Raw genomic sequence first — 20828 nt, forward strand, 5'->3', positions numbered from 1 at the left:
CTGATTCTATTTGTTGGCATATAATGGAATATATCTTCTAAATCCTTATTTTAAAATATTCTTTTCATTTTAGAACTTTTACTTGATTCTGCATATTCCAATAATTAAGGGAAGTGCATTCCGAATTTTTGACTAAAATAACATGTATCAAGTTAAGGCAAACAAAATGCAAATACTTAAGAAAAAGAACACAATTTTAAGTTAAAATATGATAGTCCTTTTTTATCATTTCTTAAAAAAATCAAGAGTCCTGAGTGACTTATTTTAGGTTTTGTTCTGAGATACTTGCCAAACTGCTCCGTCCACTCAGAACATTTAATTTTTAATGTGCAAGCATATGGCTTCAATGTAGTAATTATTATTACCAACTGGGTTCACACATATGCTCACATGGCCTTCTTCTAGCTTCCTACCAACTGCCTCATACTCACCTGCTCAGTCTTAAAAGTTAATGCCCACTCCCTGACTTCCCCCCATACACTTTCTGTATACAATTTTTTCTTACTATATTTCTAAGTTTATAAATGTAATAATGAGTGCAATAGCAAACTGACACATATCTGGCTAAAGAAGTTAAAAATAATTCTTAACTTTTCTTCAAACTCATTTCCTACACCTTTCTCTATGCTCTTATAAACATATATAAAAATGTGTATATGTACATACACATACACAAATGTTCTTTCTCAGTCACTTTTATTGGTTTCTTCTAATTGTATTTCTAAAGAATACATAATCCTGTCCTCAGTTCTCCTTTCGTTTCTATACTTTCTCCTTCAGTACCAAGATTTTAAATACAATATCTAACAACTTCCAAAACTCTGTCTGAAGGCCTCTTCTCTGAACTTAGATTTACATATTTAACTGCCTAAAAGACATCTCCGTTCAGATGTTTAAACAGACATTCAAATATTTGGTTTTCCCTTCCAAGGTACCCAGTAAGATGGTACTTCCTGTCCATTTGTATTTAGATGTAGCCACGTGGCTTGTTTTGGACAATGGAAATGGAAATTACATGTCACATTCATATAGAAACATTAACAGTCCATGTGTGACTCTTCACTCATTTTCTCTGCCATTGGTGATCAGCAACAATCCTATCAGCTTGACTCTTGAAGTGGGAAAAGCAAGGAGCAAAGTCCCAGACAGCTGAGATGCACACACAGCATGAGCAAGAAATACATTTTTTAGTTTGAAGCCACCAGATTTTGGGGAGTATTTGTTGTAGCAGTAATAACAGCCTATCCTGATTAAACAGTGATATGTACTAGGATCCCAAATTTAACAAGGTCAAAACAAAATGCCCCACTCCATTTTCTCTTTTCCTTATCTTACTCATCTTATTTTAAATAGCACTAACCCATCCATCATCCAAGATCCAATAATCTTTTTTTATTTTACTCTTTCTCTCACTTTTCAGATCCAATCCATCAGTAAATCTTAAATGGCTCTCCCACCAAAATATATCCTGAAACTAACTGCTTCTCACTATCACACTACTGTCCCTAGCCCAAACTATCATCATCTCTCCTTTGCACTGCCTCAGCAGACTCTCCACTTCCCCTCTAAACACCACTCCTCTCTTTCATGTTTATTACTGTCTTATTGATTTCTAAGAAACTCTTTAATTTGGGTAAAAATAAGATATTAATTCTTTGCTTGCCATATGTGTTGCAAATGTTTTTTCAAATTTTAACTTTTTTTTAAACTCTGTTTATTCTTTAGAGTCAGATTAAATTACTGGCTTTCATTGTCATCAGCTTTAATCTCTTTGTGCTTAAATATGGTACAGAGAAATCAGATACTTTATACCTCCAAGTCTTTCAGTTCTTATTCCAACTGGAGGTGTCTGGTAGGGAACCAAGCAAACAGAGTAAGCATTCAAAGGTCAACATGACTCTCTGAAATCTAAAGGATGAATTTTTCCCCCCCTTCAAGGGGAGATTTCTTAGTAGGGACTCTAATTCTGATCCTAGTTCTTCAATTGTTGTCTGCCTTTTGATTTTCAAAATATACATTTTGTTACATAAATCAATGGATTCAAGGCAAATGAATCAACTTTTAAATCTGACAGAATTCTTTTCATTAGCTCAATATTATATGTTTTCGTCTTTAAACCTCAATTAGATTTTTTAAATAGCAGAAGATCAAAGACCAGAAATTAGGCCATGGAATAGCTCCCTGATAACCCTTAGATAATATACATTATTTGTACATTATGCACAACATAGTCATAGAGGGTGATAGTGCCGACAGGTTCAAAACTGGAACTTTAGGAAGAATGATTGGTCCAGGAAGATGGGGAAGCTGGATACCTGGGAATCTGAGCATTTGAAACAAAGACACTATTGAGATTCGGGCAACAAGGTAAGGTGAGCATTCAAACTCATAATATGGGTTTTCAACAATATATAATTTGGTGAGGAAACAGCATATTTGCACAGGCAGGGTAGAGGGAAAGGTGTTAACAAAAATCTGTGTATTTACTTAAAAAGTTATAAATAAGATTATATTATTATGCTGTTTGTAGTCTCAGATGATTAACTTCCACTATTTATTTAATATTTTCTTTTATTTTTCTTTGAAGTTTAATACATTTATGTATAATAATATATCTCTCCTTCCAATATTATTTTCATCATTTTATATTTTATTTTTTTCTCACCATCCTCCATTTAAGTATCTTCCTCTTTTCGTTTTACTATGTATTTTAAAATCTTTTTTTGAAAATTGCACAAAAGACAGCTTCAAGAAAATGAGAAAATGACATGGGAACAAAATTTAAAATTGCCCATACAATTAACATTTTGGTGTATATCTTCTCAAAAATTCTATGTACAAATATTTACATATAAACACCATCCCCTACAAAATTTTAAAGCAAAAATGGCATTACGCTATCTATGGTGTTTTTTTTTTTCCAGTTAATTTATCATGAAATTTTCCATTGCAATTGATATATTTATATCTTTATATATGTATATATATATATCTTTATATATGTGTGTGTATATATATATCTTTATTTTTAAAATTTTGCTTTATAGCATTTCATTGATGTACCATAGTCTATTTAATCAATTACTGATGATGGATACTGATGCATTTTTTAAACATCAGTAATTATAAAAAAGTGTTTCCAAATAATTTTTGAACAAATACTTTTGCACAACTATCAAATTATTTGATAAAAATAAATTTTTAGAAGTGGAATGGTTTGGCCAAAAGGTTGGCACATAATCAAGGCGTCTGTTGTATGCCAAACTGGCCACCTGCATCAAGGCTGTGTGAATACTCAGCCACGTGTAACATATAAGAAGGACAGCTTCCTCATTACCACCTATCATGACCATCCTTTCTCATTTCCCGTGATCTGAAAGCTCAAAAATTATGTAGGGACAGTTATTTTAATTTACAGGAATTCCTGTAGTGAATTGCTAGTGAATTGAACCCTTTTTTTCATCTGGTTGTCAGTCTTTTTACTTTTTATTCTTTGGTTTTAAATGACTGATTGGCCGGTTTTTGTTATGTCTTAAATGAGTTGAATAGAAACAATTCTATCCTGAGGACATTTAATACTTTGTATGTCATATATGCTGCAAATATTTTATGAATTTGTCATTTGCTTTTTAACTGTTTACTATCTTTTGGACCATACAAAAGTATTCAATTTGCATGTAGGTTAAGGTCACATTTTTTTTCCACTATTTTCTAATTCATTAATTTTTAATTTAATCATTAATTTCTTTCCTTAGATTTTTTTGTTGCTCTCCTCCAACCTCTGAAATTTATTTACTTCTATTTAAATAATAATTATTTTGAAAGTTATTAATTTTTCTCTGTGTATAACACTAGGTATATTATATAGTATTTCCTGTATAGTATTTTTATTATTATTATATTCCAAATAGTCTGTAAATTAAGCATTGATTTTCATTTGGATCTAATTCTTGAGTGTATTTTTTTCATTCAAAGTAGACAGGTTTTCACATTTAAAGTTTGCACTATATCTCTAGCTTTCTAGACCTTATTAGATATCTAATATTTATATATCTTTTAAATATTACTATATACATATATATCTTTTGAATTACCCTTATTTCTAATACAAAACATATCCTTTTTCATTTTAGTTTTTGTCCAGATGATCTGCTTAAAACATCACAATGAAACTTCTAAAATCATACTCGATGACAATGTGTTTTCAAAACAAAAATGTAAAGAATTCCTTTAATTTTGGAGCAATGTTAAACCAATTCCTTTGAAAAATATCATAGGACATACTAAAAGAAGATGTCTGAACTCCGGGAATTGGTGATGGACAAGGAGGCCTGGCGTGCTGTAATTCATGGGGTCACAAAGAGTTGGACACGACTGAACTACTGAACTGAACTGACTGAACAGAAAATACTATGAGAAAAATATATCTAAAAAATTATGATGTAAGACATCATTATTCTCTTATTTCTCATTAACTAGAGATGTCATGTTTTATAAAAGAGAAAATAAAAATATAAAATTAGCACAAAAAATCTTTCAGTTTCCCTGTCTTATTACCCATGTGAGTTTTCTAAACAGCAGATTAATTCTTGCTTCCTTATAAAGTCTATGTGGCAAGGTTAATAAATCTGGGACTACAATATAGATTCCACCTCCCTTATCAAAGTTTTTTGCCTTCAAATGAACTGTCATTTTTTCACAACTGTTTAAGATTAAAGTTGGAGGTTCAAAAAGTAGGCATTTTTGCAATGCTCTTTTAAGACTGATTTGCCAAAAAAGAACCAAAGGTTTATTGGTGCTGCAGTGATTGAGACAGACAATTTTTATATGTACATAGAGCTAAAATAACACTTTGAGGCCAGTGAGTCTTCCTCCTTTCTCTTAACTTAAATGATATTCTCATTGGGTTATGCATACATTAAGTGAACCAGAGGGGCTCTCCATAAATCCCAGGGAAATACATTTACTAAACTTCTTCAAGAAAATCAAGGAAAGAATATATATTATTCAAAGAAAATAAATAACCCAATTGAGCTGACTATACCTACACTACTTAGAATGTTCTTTCAGGGACTTCCCTGGTGTTCCAGGGATTAAGAATCTACCTGCCAATGCAGGGGACAAGGTTGATCGCTGTCCTGGAATATCCCACATGCTGCAGGGCAACTGAGCCCATGCACCACAACTACTGAGCCCCCTCTCTCGAGCCCATGAGCCACAACGAAGACCCAGCACAGCCAAAAATAAATAAACAAATATTATAAAAAGAATATTCTTTCAGTCATTTTAAATATTAGAGAGGAAATATATTTTCTGACAATGTACCGTCTGCTCCTTCATCTACCAAGATTACAACACACATGATTAATAAGACATTTCCAGGTTTCATGATGGATTTTCAATTCCTACCTATACTCTCTCACATATGACCAAGAACTGGAATTTAGGAATTGAAGATTTGCACAAGAGGCAAAACACAGTAACATGGATTTACTATCTGTGTCTTTCAGTGTAATATATTTTGGTGACATTTGACTTGGCACACTCTGTCTTTGCAAATGATGAGTAGAATCCAATGGCTGACCAAAATCAGTATGCTAGGTGATAACTACTTTTCCCACTAATGAGACTGCCAATGTCCACTTGTCTAGCTAAATGTGTCAGAAAATTACTAGACAAAGTATTTTTAAAATGTTAAAACAGGTGTTCAAATTGAATTTTCTTTCCTTTTTCTTTTCTTAAATATCAAAGCCCTCTACTATGTATAAAATCATTGTATTTAATGTAACTGTGCTGTGCTAAGTTGCTTCAGTCATGTCCGACTCTTTACGACCCCAAGGACTGTAGCCCGCCAGGCCCTCCATCCATGGGATTCTCCAGGCAAGAATACTGGAGTGAGTTGCCATTTCCTCTAGAACATAGTAAAAACTTATTTTTAACCTGACATGTTTTTAACATGTTTTTGCATTTTTCAGTTCTATTTCTCCTTTTCAAATCCTCGTTCTCTTCAATCAAGGCAGTCCATTTCATACTTCCACATGGGGGACATAAAAGAATCCTTTAGTTTAAGAAGACTGATGTTAAGTAAGGTGCTAGTTAATTTCTCTTTTAAACATAATAAAAGATTCACAAGAGAGGAGAATACCTGTAGTGTTTCTCTATAAGTTAAAATTTTTTGAAGTATTCATTTCTGAACCTAGGATTCCTTTTAGTTTTCATTTCTATTTGTGTATTAACATAATTAAGAAATTTTGAGAGTTTTTATTACAATATTTTATTCTTTATATTTTAAGGGCTTTTTCTACCTTTAATTTGCCTAATTTAACATCAAAGATACTTAACCAAAACTCAAAGTAACAAAAAAATAAAACTAAATGCTTATTAAATTCCTAGAAATGTCCACCAAGCAAGGGTATCGAGTTAATGAAAGAAATTAAACCTCTTTTATCTAGGACAAAACGTGGAGATTACTTTTTACCTGAAGGCTCAGTTCTGAAAATGATATTCTGATTTACATTTGTACTCAACAAACAAACGAACCAACCAACCAAACAAACAAAAAATAGTCCAGACCTCCCTGTTACTATATTATATTTGTTCACATTCCCCAAACTGATTCAGAGTCCTAGATTATGGTCTTACTTTGGAAAACTTTGACTTGGAATTCATGGTCTAGGGAAACCCCTCGAAGGAGGAGACAGACTCTACTTGAAGAAATTTAAGATATCACTATGCCAGTGATATTTTATTTTCCAAAGGAAAAATAAGTAATGGGTCTGGAAGGAAAATTTTTCCTGAGCAACTATGATCTCCTCACAAAAGGAAAATGTATTTTTTAAGAAGAAATAACAAACTGTATATAAGTGCTCAAGGAAGAAGATGACCATTGGTGTTTTGCCCCATAATGCATTTATAATATAAATCTCTGTGTCTCTTATAGATTTTTTTTTTCTGAGAGTTTAGAGAAGTAGCTTCTGAACTCTAGGTAAAGGAAATCAACCGTGAATATTCATTGGAAGGACTAATGCTGAAGCTCCAACACTGTGGCCACCTGATGCAAAAAGTCGACTCATTGAAAAAGACCCTGATGCTGTGAAAGACTAAGGGCAAGAGGAGAAGGGCATGACAAAGGATAAGATGGTTGGATGGCATCACCGACTCTATGGACATGAGTTTGAGCAAACTCCGGGAAATAGTGAAGGACAGGGAAGCCTGGCATGTTGCAGTCCAAGGGGTCGCAAAGAATCAGACACGACTGAGTGACTGAACAACAACAACAAAGGTGGATGAAGCAGATCACTTGAGCTGGCATTGAGGAAATGAATAGTAGAGTTGTTCCATACATTTAATAATATACGTGTATGTATGTATACGTGTGCATGTATGTATATGTGTGCATGTATGAGGGAAGATGAATCCATGCATCCTGCTCATCTAAAGAAACATTAATTGAGCAAGCTTCATTCTCTCTAGTATCTGGTTAGTATCATAAATAATGAAACGCTATTCACAAGATAAACAATTAGCCTCTGCGAGTCTGAAATGAGTCACCTTTTACAGCTGGCTCACGTGTATGGCAGGCAACAAACAGGTGTGTTGCCTTTGGGACAATGCAGAACAAGCATCCTAGCATGAGAGGGAAAAAAGAATCTCATATTCTCCTTTTGAAGACTCCAGATCTATACTCTGGAGACAGCACAGCTTGTATTCCAGTGTTGTCCATTTATACTGAAATTCTAAGAGAAAGGAAAATAGCATGCAGATGTGCTGTTTGTGATTTGAGGAGCTTCTTTTGTGCCAGAGTCCATGGTCAGTACAATGATCATATTTTAAAAGTATTAGCCTTATATTTTTTCACAAACTATTACTTAATCATAACATAAGCAACCAAGAATTAAGGCATAAGGGCAATACACATCAGCCGCTCCAAAGTAGCTGCTCTTCAGTTAAAAATCAAAACAGTAAGTGTTTGCATCTTTGGCAAGCTTCAGCTGACACTCTAATTGGCACCCAAAGATCCCCCACAGCACTGTACCAAGTGTTCACAGTGCAAATGGGCGCTCCAGGCTCTGGGAGACTCTGGAAGGCTTTCTGCATAATCTGAGAGGTAGCCTTAAGGAGCAGCAGCTTAGAACATCTGAGTTTTATTGCTCATTGTATAATTATTCGAAAAGAATCAGTAAATTCTATTAAACTGAACATTTCATTACTTAGAAGAACTTGACCAAGCAGAACAACACAAATAGATGACTCCTGCTATGGAAAAGTATTTTCTTTGGGGAATTTTAAAAATGGCTTTAAGTCATCAGTGAATCACTTGTGAAAGAGGCAAATCATAAATGCTTCTTGATTGCTATATAACACAGGAAGCCTAGCCCAACACTCTGGGATGACCTAGAGAAGGGTATGGGGCTGGGTGAGAGGGAGGTTCAAGAGGGAGGGGATATATGTATTTATCTATCTATCTATGGGCTTCCCTGGTGGCTCAGATGGTAAAGAATCTGCCTGCAGTGTGGGAGAGCTGGATTCAATCCCTGGGTTGGAAAGATCCCCTGGAGGAGGGCATGGTAACCCACTCCAGTATTCTTGCCTGGACAGAATCCTCATGGACAGAGGAGCCTGGCGGGCTACAGTCCATGGGGTTGCAAAGAGTCGGACACGACTGAGCAACTAAGCACACAACACACACACATGTATATGTATGTATGTATATATACAAACATACTTATGACTGATTCGTGTTGTTGTATGGCAGAAACCAACACAACTTTGTAAGGCAATTATCCTCCAATCAAAAAAAAATCAAAAAATGCTTCTTGGATGATCTAAGGGTTCAGTTCAGTTCAGTTGCTCAGTCGTGTCCGACTCTTTGCGACCCCATGAATCACAGCACGCCAGGCCTCCCTGTCCATCACCAACTCCCGGAGTTCACTCAAACTCATGTCCATCGAGTCGGTGATGCCATCCAGCCGTCTCATTCTCTGTCGTCCCCGTCTCCTCCCACCCCCAATCCTTCCTAGCATCAGAGTCTTTTCCAGTGAGTCAACTCGTTGATCTAAGGGTTAGCACCTCCCTAAAATGTCAGCAGCTGATTGCCTGATCCTCAGCATGCATAGGCTTGCTATTAGTGCACTCACATATCTCAGGCAATTTAAACAGTTAAGAGATGCAGCACATGAAATTCTAGACAGCAACTCAGTGTAATGTGTGACCAGGACCAAAGAGACTTACTATTTAAGAATCAAAATACAGCATATGGTGTGAGAACTAAAATTTTGTCCAAATGGTTTTTTTTCCAATAGTGACAATATTAGTTAGAGATATTATCCTTTACTTGTAGAAGAAATCTTTAATCAGTTTTATAAGTTACCTTCTGTTTTAAAAAGTAAACTTTTAGTGGGCTAAGTTCACCCCCCGGGTCCTTCACAAATGCCTATCTTGTAATTTTATAATATTATTTTTAACTTCATTAAATATTATTACTTGGGTCATAAGCAATTATAGCAAGATATAAATTTATAAAGTGACACATTTTCAATACCAACCCTATCAACTTATTCCATAATAGCACATTCCATCAAATTAAACTGCAAGATTTCCCACATTTGTTTTAAATTCTATATGTATGGCTTATGAATAGCAATTTTGATGAATTCCAGCTGGCTTAAATATGCAGGCAGACCCTTATAAAACAGATTCTTTTCAATTCTTATTGTATTCAATAAGGCCTATTTTAAGTGGGCCACCTGGTAGGCTAAAGCGCTAATCATTCTCCATAGGAAAAAAAAATATGAAAAACAAATCGCCCTGCTAAACTTAAGACCATCTTCCCTAACTACATTACTCTTACATACCTAATATAAGTGAGAAGTAGTTCTAATCTTCTGGAAAAGTTAAATTAAAATTTTAACAAGCAAGCCACCCTATGAACTACTAAATTACTCATTTATCTATTACAACAACAACATTAAAATAGTTTCCACCATGTGTGTGTGTTGCCTGGCTTCACAAATCATACACATTTCAGTCTCCCCCTCCATTCCCCACACCCTCCTGCCTCCGTCCAGCTGGAATGCATCAAGCACGCAGAAGCCAAGGCAAATGTTGACCCCACCCTCCTCCATCCATTTTAAGGCACCTTCAAAGCCAGAGCACTGATCTAGTTCGGTTTCACCAACAAAGCCAGCCAGGCTGCTATTTAAGACTCCAGTTTGGGGTTTTTATAACTGCACATTAACATGAGAGCTTTGATTTTTGGTCAAAAACGTCAGCTGCCCTGAGTTTCATCAGACGGTCGTACCCTTTCTGCAGAAGAGTCCTCATTATTAAATCATCATCTTTGCTCTCAGTGTTGCTCTCTTTCCTTATAAAAACAACCTCTCTGAACTGTCCAATAACCAGCCCCGAGGAACGTAATATTTCCTTTCCAAAAGGTCAAAAATGAACCGCCACGATGGTAGTCCAAGTTCTGTTTTCTCTGACATTTGCACACCCTCTATCATTTGTGTACTGTCACAGACAGTCATTTCAAAGCACAGAAACACTCTCACCAAGGGCACATGCAGGAGGGGAGTGGGGACTGAAGAGACAGAGGAGCTGCAGGAGGACAAAGAACTTACTTTGTTGTTCCCCTGTGCGTGTAGCCGCAAGGAAAAAAAAAGAAATATGTTAAACAAATTTATTTTAAAATCATGAGGTTTTTCATGCTAGATCAAAATCAAAATAAGTAACTCTTCACTGACATCCCATTCATACAAACAGCACCCAAAGCTCACGGACGAGTCAAAGATTCTACTTATATTAAGGGAAATCATACATTTATAACACTAGAAAATTATGACAGAGATTTCCCCCTTTCTTTCTACTTGAAATACTTAAAGTACCGGGAACCGGGCCAAAAAGCATTGGTTTGAATTGGTAATAAGTGAGCTGTTAGCATGAAAGGCAAAGTATTTAGTATGTCGGCTTGCCCTTTCCTGACAGCCCCTCCTCCAACATGCCAAGCAGTGGAAAATTTCATCAGCCAATGCATTTTTAAACAAACACTGCATCCTTGGTTTCAAAGAAGGTGGGGAAAAAAAAAGAAAAAGAGCAGAGGAAAGGAGTGAGTGATTCTGGGGAGACAGGGCAAGCAGACCACATTACGACCTCCATCTGTACCATTCCTTTATTTCATAAATTACGAGTTTGGTCTTGGGCTGGCATGGGAAGTGAAACTGTATAGTGGGGAGGCAGCCAAAATAAACACTGGTCCACATTCAAGAAAATGGGTCTGGAAAGGTTAGTCACAAAAATGTAGTCATTTCTAAAAGGGACGTTCTGGATAGAGACACAGAGAACAGCCCGCGACAGGCAGCAGGCAAATGGCTGTCTTGTTTCAAACTGGAGCGGCGGGAGTATGATTTATATCAAACAATTTAACCCACATATGGCTTAAAAAAATAAAATGGTGATTCATTACTCCCAGGGCAGCCTGAGTCCTCGCAAGGTCAGATCCTGTGGGGAAGACGTGATGCGGTATGGGCAGGGAACAGATCTGAACTCTCCTCACAAGGGGCCCAGAAAGAATGTCTCTCTCCACTGAGATGCAGAGTGGAAGAGAGCTGTGAGTGGAGTGTGTGCCTGTGTGGAGAAGCCTGAGCACAGGGTGTGGAGTAACAGGTTGGGCTGGAGATGTGGTGTTTCAAGAGAGGATGTGTGTGGGGAAGTAATACATACAGAGATTTTCTGGAGAGCAGTAAGGGAATGATTGCGGAAGAGTGTATTTTCTGGAAAACAATGCCAGCTGGTGACTCTAGGGGGAATGTCTAATTCAATGACCATCAGGGCCATCATATTGAATAAAAACATAAATTTAAAGACATTGATAAAACAGCATAGAGAAGTTTTCTGATATTGGGAGTGGCCGTGATATAACCATTAACATCCCTGGCTTATGTGAGACATAAATAATGGTACCAGAATGAATGAAATCAGGGGAAAAGGAGTCTTTTGTAAAGACTATGCCAATGGTTCAATAAGGCAATAAAGATCCCCAGAGAGAATTTTATCAGGAATAGAGTACTATTTTAGAGAATAATGGGACCTTGGTTCTCCAAAGAAGTGCAATAGTGCTGAAAATACCTCAAACAGATGGGGTTTATTGCATTCCACAGCAGTGCAGCTTTTGATCTACCAAATAAGTTTCAGGAGTTCAACCAAGTATTTTTGCACATTAGGGAATGGCTGGCTTCCCTGCTCAGTGGCAGATGGTTCTGTTTGTAGTGGCAACAGTGATGTCACCGAGTAGGGGGCCTTAATCCTTAAATACAAGAAACATACAAGTGAAAGACGTGGTGTGGCTTTGCCATTTCTTATTTCCTTCAATCATTTCCCCAGTTGTCTATTCTGAGAAAGGCATAGCAGTCATGACTGGTGAATTGTAAATTCTCTATAATTCCTCCACTACTCTGTATGGCAGCATTTATATTTAGAAAGTCCCTTCATTGAAAAAAAACTAAACTATTGGTCATGGAGCTGCTCTAATTTCTGTGGGAAGCACTGTTGAATAAGCTAAGAATAAAGTTATGTAGAGTGGGATGAATATGGGCATTTTCTATCTTGTACATAAGACTATAAACACACAAGACTGTAAATACGTGGGAGTGGTCATCACCATATTAATAAATACTTATGGGGCTCTGTGTCCATTCCTCTTCTCCTCCTAGAGTGAAACAGACACCTTCTCCCTGATTTGTTATTTGCCACAGAGAAAAATTCAGTTGTAAAGTCTATCCAAAAAGACTTTCTCATATCCCTAAGAGACTGCATTATGGGATGGTTTCAACCTCCAAGGCAGTCCTTAAAAGCATGAATTATGATTGGGAGAGTCCTGACTTCAGAGGTATAGTGAAGTTCAGGGTGCTTCCGTTTCTACTGTCTAGATGGTATATGATTTCTTAAGAGATGAATGATGACAGTTGCTCTATGACAACCTAGAAGGGTGGGATAGGGTGAGAGGTGGGAGGAAGGTTCAAGAGGAAGAGTCATATACCTCTGGCTGATTCATGTTGATGTATGGCAGAAACCAACACAATATTGTAAAACAATTGTCCTCCAATTAAAAATTAATAAGTTAAAAAAGAACTCATATACTAGACAGGAGGACCATCTATCTACATAGCTAAAAAAAATAGCTCTTGTAAAACGTTCTGAGGTGTATGTCTTAACAGATACAGAAAACTGAATTTGCACTACATCTGTTTCTAGGCTATGCACAGATTTGCAGCTGTACCTTTCAGATGGCCAGAATCTGAGCGGAGGAGCTTTGTGGACTCTCATTTCCCTGACAGCCTCTATGGCTCACTCCTGACTAAATGATGGAGACTTTGAGGCCAGTCTGTCCACAGGGCAGCATAATCTCAAGGCTCTCCTAAACAGTTTGGTATCCTCAGGCAACATTTGGGGAGATTCTCCCATTTCACTGATAGTTTGCAAAAGAAAAGGGAACTACTAATCTGAGAAGTACAGCTGCATGGACACATTAATGATAGTCAAAATCAATATTAAAGTCTACATAGCACTGAGTACTTTCCCCCAGGTGTAGGCACCAAGCTAGATGTGGTGTGCAATAGTATTCATTTAGTCCTACAAAATCACTCAGAGGAAGAAATTATTATTTTGAGTTTAAAAAGGAATAAAAAACTAGAGAGTGAAATAAATTGCCTAAGCCACATGACACATAAATGGAAGGGAAGGGATTCCAACACATGTGGATTTGACTTCAAGCCTACCTAACTTCAATGCACAGAAGAATATGGAATTCCTTCACATTTATGTATAAAGTCATGTTGTGAGCCGAAAAAACTGTGCCAGGAAAATCAGTCATTTGTTACATGACATTCTTTAGGTATTTAATTAAATTTACACTTATTTCTATTTACACTTAGAGGAAAAATTTATGTATATGGATCATAATATTGTTAAAGTTTTAAAATGATGAAATTGTGACCTGTAGCTATTGATACACACACACACACACACACACACACACACACACTTTTTGATGCTGCTTAATCGTGATGGGGAAATGGTGCAGAACAAGAAAGGGAATAAAGTTTTGGATAGAGAGGTTAGTCATAATCTTAGCAGAGGAACTCATTTTCAGGGGGACTCATTTTCAGTCCCTACTCCTTTTTTAACTTTCCCCAAATCTTTGAGAGAATATCTCATCAGTGAAAAACAAAACCAAAAAGCTATTAATCCCTTTAGAAACAACTTCACTTTGAAACTATGTAAATTCCTATGTACTTATTTAATTTTACAATTATAAATTTCATACTGAGTATAATTTTAATTTAGTGGCCAAAGGAAATAGAAAAAAATAATATTTTGTTAAATTCAAATTCAGGTTTAAATATATTTTAAAAATATTCTTGCTGCTCAGAAAGCTCAGGTGGTGGTAGAATGCCAGAGTTCTGGGTCAGAGATGTTATGTCTACATTTACAGAGTAAGTCAGAGGCACAGTGGGAAAGTAAACTCAGGACTCACTTCCATTTTAGGGTCACATACCACGATGCTCAGATAAGAAGTCTACATTTAGCTTTAGGTCCAGAAAGTTTAAGAGACTGGAAAGTAATTAGAAAATGAACATGGTAAAATAGAATATATCAATGATTAGAAAACAGAAGATAATTAGAAAATGTACATGGGAATATATTTGGGCTGTTGTGCTTTATATAGATACCCACCAGTTTTTTATTCACATTGTACAGTAGCTATTTATTTGCATCTCTCTCTTCCACTAGACTTGGAACTCCTATAAAGTAAGAACTGTCTTTTTTTTTTTTATCTTTGAATCTTCAGAGTCCACATAACAGTGATGGATGAAGGGAAGGAAGGAAGTGGGAGAAGATGGAAGGAAAGGAAAGAAAGAAGAAAAATTTGTAGAAAACCCCAAGAGAAATGACATAAGAGACAGAAGGAATAGAGTAGCAGAACATTATGAGCGACATAAAAGACATTTCACCATGTGGACATGATGGAAAAAGATATGATGAGGAAATGCTTGTTATAAGAAAGTATGCAACTTAGTTTGGACAAAAATAAGTTATTCTAAACATCAGCTCATCCAGATTTGGGTGATGGATATTTATCTAAATGAATCCAAACTTATACAATTTAGAAAAATGACCTATGTAGAATTTTTTCCAGTTAGAACAGAGATGTCTCATGTAAAAAGCAGAATTTTTTTTTGTCTTGACCCATATCCATGTATGACACATGAACATTTCATTATTAGGGTAGGAATTGACTGGTTTGCTGTTGACTCAATGGTTTAGTGATACAAAAACAGAAACACCAGAAATTCTAAAAATTTACTTAGAAAGAGACATCTGTTATTAGGTTACGCTGACTTCTTTGTCAAATCTTTCTAAATTAAGAATAACTGTACCTAGAAGTATCACTTCCTCCAAACCTAAGGTTGTTCTAAAATGCTATGTTTAGATAAGCATTCTACTTAGATTGCTTTCAGTAGTTAGCTTCCACTGAAGCATCTGAAAGTCAAGCAATTGTGTAGTATGACTTGCAGAACTACATGGTGCAGAAGAAATGCAAATATTGCTTATGATGAAAGCTGAGAAAAGCAATGTTCATGACATACTGCCAAGTTTAATTTCCTGTCATGTCTTTGGCATGTGGTAAAAAGCCCCTTTGTCTTGATTTTCCAAGCAATAGTACCAAATGAATGTTAATCAGCAAATAAAAATTATGTGAAAAGAATCAAAACAGTTTGTGTAGGACAATTCTAGATTTGCTTAAAATTGAACATTCTAATAAAAAATTGCAAATATTTTATTGAGCATCTTCTTTTGTGTACAGCTATGAATACATGAAAATTCAGGTTTATAAAAACAGTTCAGAGAGGGATGGGTAATTTTGCTTTCCCAAGACAGTATTTCCCTCACGAGAGAGGCATTGCATAATTGTTTTTAATAGAAAACTTGTCTAGTACATTTAAAATAAATTTAGTTGACAAAATCAACTAAGAAAACATTTTCACAAACATTACAGTTTCTTGGAAGGAAGACACACACACATACACATACACGTTCAGATATTTTATATAACCAAGCACATTTAGAAGACAGAAAATATCAAAAAGTATTCACAATCACACTGGGACTGTATTATAAATATCCACAATGTTTTAACTCTCTTGTACTTACTTACATAAGTAATCAACAATGAAAATAATAATCATCATCATAAATAAAAATGGAGTGCTAACTTATGTTTACCCCGTCCAGTGCTTTCCCTACATTATCTCACTTAACCCTGTCAATGATGCTGCAGGCGATTCTTGTTATTTCCATTTTAGACACTGGAATCTTGAAAGATGAAAGGGCTACACAGCTTGTAGGTGAGCATCAGAAATTTCAGTTTACACAATTGATGCTAAAGCCTGTGCTTTAACCCCACATGCTGTGCTGTTTCTCATAACACTCAGACATAGCAATCTTATAAAAATGTAAATCTTATCATGTCACTAACTGGCTTGAAACCCTCCAGTGGCTTCCCATTTCACCTAGGATAAAGCACAAATGCGTCCCACTCCCTTCAAGGCCTATATAATCTGGCCACTGACCACTTCTGGAAATCATCAAGTACCTTCACTTGTCCAGACACACTGTAACTCTTTGGTGCTCTAAGACACTGAGCTGGCTTTGTACTTGCTAGTCCTCTGCCACGAACACTCTCCATCAGACATTCACATCATTTACTTTCCCACTTCTTTCAGGAGTCTTCTCCAATCAAAGGGGCTTTCCCTAATTACCTTTACTAAACTAAAACTCCCTTGACCTTCATTCTCACAGTCTGTCCCTTTAATTTTTTACAGAACTTATCATTCTAACAAATAACAGTTTACAGTTACTCAGTTATTCATCCACTCTAATGTCTGTTCCTTGAGGGGCAGGACCTCACTATTCACTTCGGCATCATTAGTGTCTAGAAAGATAGCTGGCGAAAAGCACACGCTCAGTAGGCTTTTGCAGAATGAATGAATAAAACATCAAGTATATGTGCATTTTTTGATAGAGAACATTTGTAACATTAAACACAGGACCGTCAATGGATAGGATAGAGTAATAAGTAACTATTAGAACTAACAACAAAAATCAAAGTGATACAGAAGATACCTTTGTACCTACATATCACCTGGAAAGGGTCTGGTTTCATCCCATTTGGAGGGTACAGGGTGGGTCATGGGAATTCACTGTTTTAGGTACTAACCAGACAACTGGAGGTAGAGATGGGGTTAAGAGGTCTACATGAAAACTAAAATAACAGCAAAGAAGAGAATGTTTTGGCACAAATCCTCTATCCTTTACCTCTGGAACTTTGTTAAATTCCATTGTAACCTCAGGGATATGGTCAGGTCTGAAATCCCCTCCAGATGCTTCAGTTGTCGCACAATGTGCTCACATCTCAGACTTTCCCTTGAGAAGACTTTATACCTATTTGGGGCCGAGAAATAACCCAGCTTGTGCATGTGCATGGGCAGTTGTATAAACGAATCTACAGCCAATCTAAGCACCACAAAGGTCAAGATGGAGCAAATCCCCCAAAGTCTCAGTGCTTAACTTCTAGGGGAAACCTGGATAGTACAATATCTCAGGGGCAGTAAGGAAGCAGTGAGAACCACACATTTGCAGAGTCTGTTTAATGCTGAGTGTACATATGTTGGGTGGGAATTCTGAAATTTAAATCCAGACTAGTCTGTGTAATATTACATTTCCAAAGAATACAAATAGAAAGATCTGTTTATTAACTTGAATGAGAGAAGTGTCTCCAAGACACTTGAAGTATATTAATAAAGATAAGTGGGGCTAGCAATATAATATTTTTTGTTCTTTTTTTACTTACAGTGACATTAACCAGAGTTTAATTTTGGTTACCGGTACTACAGACATAATGAAAGGAGGTAGCTTTTCATAAAAATTATATTTTAAAGAATATGAAAAAGTGTTATGACTAATAATATATATACTATGACTACATAAAGAATGTTATAAACTGCTTAAATGAATACTATAGCAGAGTATACTGTAGAATAACATAAAAAGGAAAATAAAATTTTAAATTAAAACAGAGAAACTCTCTTATGCTTTGATATTACATAAATACATTAGGTTTTATGGCAAAGTTGGACATTTCTTTAACAAATATACTGGTAAACTTCTTAAAATAGAAGTCTAATGGATAGAAAGAAATATAAGCAAAGTAAAAAGTTAAAACTATGCCAAATTAATTAAGTCAACTCAGAACTAGTTCCTTCAGCATAAAGTATGTTGAATTATGCTTTCTCAAACATGGTTACTAATTTAAAAATAATAGATCAATCCACTTACTAAAGATTTGTCAGGATAAACTCCAGCTCTCAGTAGAGATGCCTTCCAGCTGTCTACATCCTCCTGCGAATCACATGCCAGCTCAAGGAAGCGGTAGTCTTTGTATACATTCCTGGAGTTAAAAAAAAAAAAAGAAAAAATCAAGCTTTTTAGTTTTGAACCAAAATCAATATGATTTCATATCCCTACAGACAATGATGATACAAATGACAGTCCAAATAGAGGGTTGTCTAACAGTCATTGATGAAAAACAAAAAACAATCTATTGCATTTAATATAATTAACAAGTTCCTACATGTATGTATTATACCATTAAAACACCCTCATGAAAAGAATTGAGAGTCATCTGTACTGCTAAGCAATAAAAAGAGAAGGAACTAGAAATGCTCTCAGTATGACACACTGAGTGCCAGCTGATGGGGAATTGATCTGAGGGAAATGGACTTGCCATTGCCTAGTAATTATATAAGTTTTCGAAGTTAATTTACAAGTCTAAATGGCTCATAGAATTTTAAAATTATGGCAATAATCTCAAAAGCTAAAATACTATGATGGATTCAAATCAGAAATGCTCATCAATATTGTGAAAAGGAAAGAACATTAACCAGTATTTAACAGAGTAAATTGCCTATGAAGTTCATATTTATAACTGGGACAATATTATAATCTTATATGTCCTTTCCTAATAATAAAATAATACACAAGATGTAGTACTTGAATAATTTGGAAACTAGATAAAAGTATAAAATTGGATACAATCATCCATTTTCTACTATTGACAGATAAACATTTCTTTATATTCTTTTGTTCTATGCATTTACTATTGACAGATAAACATTTCTTTATATTCTTTTGTTCTATGCATTTTTCATCCAGTTGATGTTCTCTCAATTGTGTGTCCTTTTCACTTACTAGCATATCATGGTCATATACTTATGCTATTACATCTTCATAAATATCAAATTATAATGGTATAATATTCATTAACATAAATGTATGATAATTTCCTTGACTTTCTCCTAATAATAGATAAGTAATTTCCTTTATTTGCAATCATAAATAATACTTAACTACCATAAGCTTTGTCTTTCTACCTTACTATCATCATTTTCTGAGGATAGATTCCTATAAATGGAGTTACAGAATCATTTTTCAAGACAATGATACATAAAAGATAATTCTAGTCATCTTTCCAGAGAAGATAATCCAATTTAGACAGATACTAGCAAGGTACAAGATTAACAATCCTTTTCTCTTCTCTCTCCCAAGGTGTTCTCTTTCATGCCTAAGAGTCTCAATTTACACCTAATCCAGATGACTTACACATTTACATTCCCTGTCTAGACCTGCCCCAGACTCATACTGCTCATTGACTTCTCATACTGCTTTAATATCTCAAAGGCACCTTGATGTGCATGACTGAACTGGTGGTTTCCAACTTGATGCTCCCACTTCATGCAACATCACGTAATGCCTATAATTTGGAGGCACCTTGGACATCTTTCACACTCCCATTTACTCCTTACATTTTACTACCTAAAAGTGTACAACCTGTATAGTGACTATCACCTTATTACTCTCTCTCTTTGGGGCTATTTCAATAGCCTCCTCACTGGTCTCCCAGCATCACTTGGACACTTTAAATTTGCTCTCTCCTGGGAATCCTTATTATCTTCTGAAAACGTGAATCAGATATTTTTACCCCCGTTATAAAACACCCCAATACTACTTGCTTTTAGGAAAAGATCACTTGCTATCATAGCCTACAAAGCCCTTCACAGTCCAGCCCACCATGACCTTCCTCTCTAGCTTCTTTTCATACTCTGTTCTCCTTTGCTTTTTCTGCCATGCTTCCCATTTACCTCCTCAAATATGGCATTAAAGTCTTTGAATAAACTGCTATCTGTGTCTGCAGTTCTCTATCCTTCCCTCACTACACAGTTAACTCCTGCTCTTTCTTGGTATCTCAGCTTAACCATGGCTTCTTCAGACATTACTTCCCTGATTCTTCTACAAGAGTCGTTCCTCTTTCATATATTTTTCATATTTTTATTTACCTTTCCTTCATAGTACTAATCATAGCTGTGATTTCAATATTACATGTGGGTTTCTTTTTCTCTCTCTTTTCTATTTAATTTTGATAACGCCTATCTTCCCAACCAGCCTATAAGCAGTATTAAGTAGTGTATGCTGCTGCTGCTGCTAAGTCACATCAGTCGTGTCTGACTCTGTGCGACCCCATAGACAGCAGCCCACCAAACTTCCGTCCCTGGGATTTCAGTATTACATGTGGTTTCTTTTTCTCTCTCTTTTCTATTTAATTTTGATAACACCTATCTTCCCAACCAGCCTATAAGCAGTATTAAGTAGTGTATAGAATGTATCATTTTTATGCTCATCATTATATTTGCAGAGGATTTAGAAAGATGGTGGCT

General features: G+C 35.7%; 1 protein-coding gene across 7 annotated transcripts in view; it reads right to left on the reverse strand.

The window, feature by feature from the left end:
• DNM3 (dynamin 3) overlaps positions 1–20828 on the reverse strand; it is a 670947-nt gene that overhangs the window by 92207 nt on the left and 557912 nt on the right. For all 7 annotated transcript variants that reach the window (XM_088845459.1, XM_088845461.1, XM_088845462.1 and 4 more), the window contains one exon: positions 18394–18505. In XM_088845459.1, coding sequence (XP_088701585.1) covers positions 18394–18505 — 112 coding nt within the window. The remainder of the gene's footprint in view (positions 1–18393; positions 18506–20828) is intronic.

Source organism: Moschus berezovskii, chromosome 17 (genome assembly GCF_049115385.1).
Source record: "Moschus berezovskii isolate FMDL1 chromosome 17, NW_MosBer_1.0, whole genome shotgun sequence".
In the NCBI taxonomy this organism is placed as follows: Eukaryota; Metazoa; Chordata; class Mammalia; order Artiodactyla; family Moschidae; genus Moschus; species Moschus berezovskii.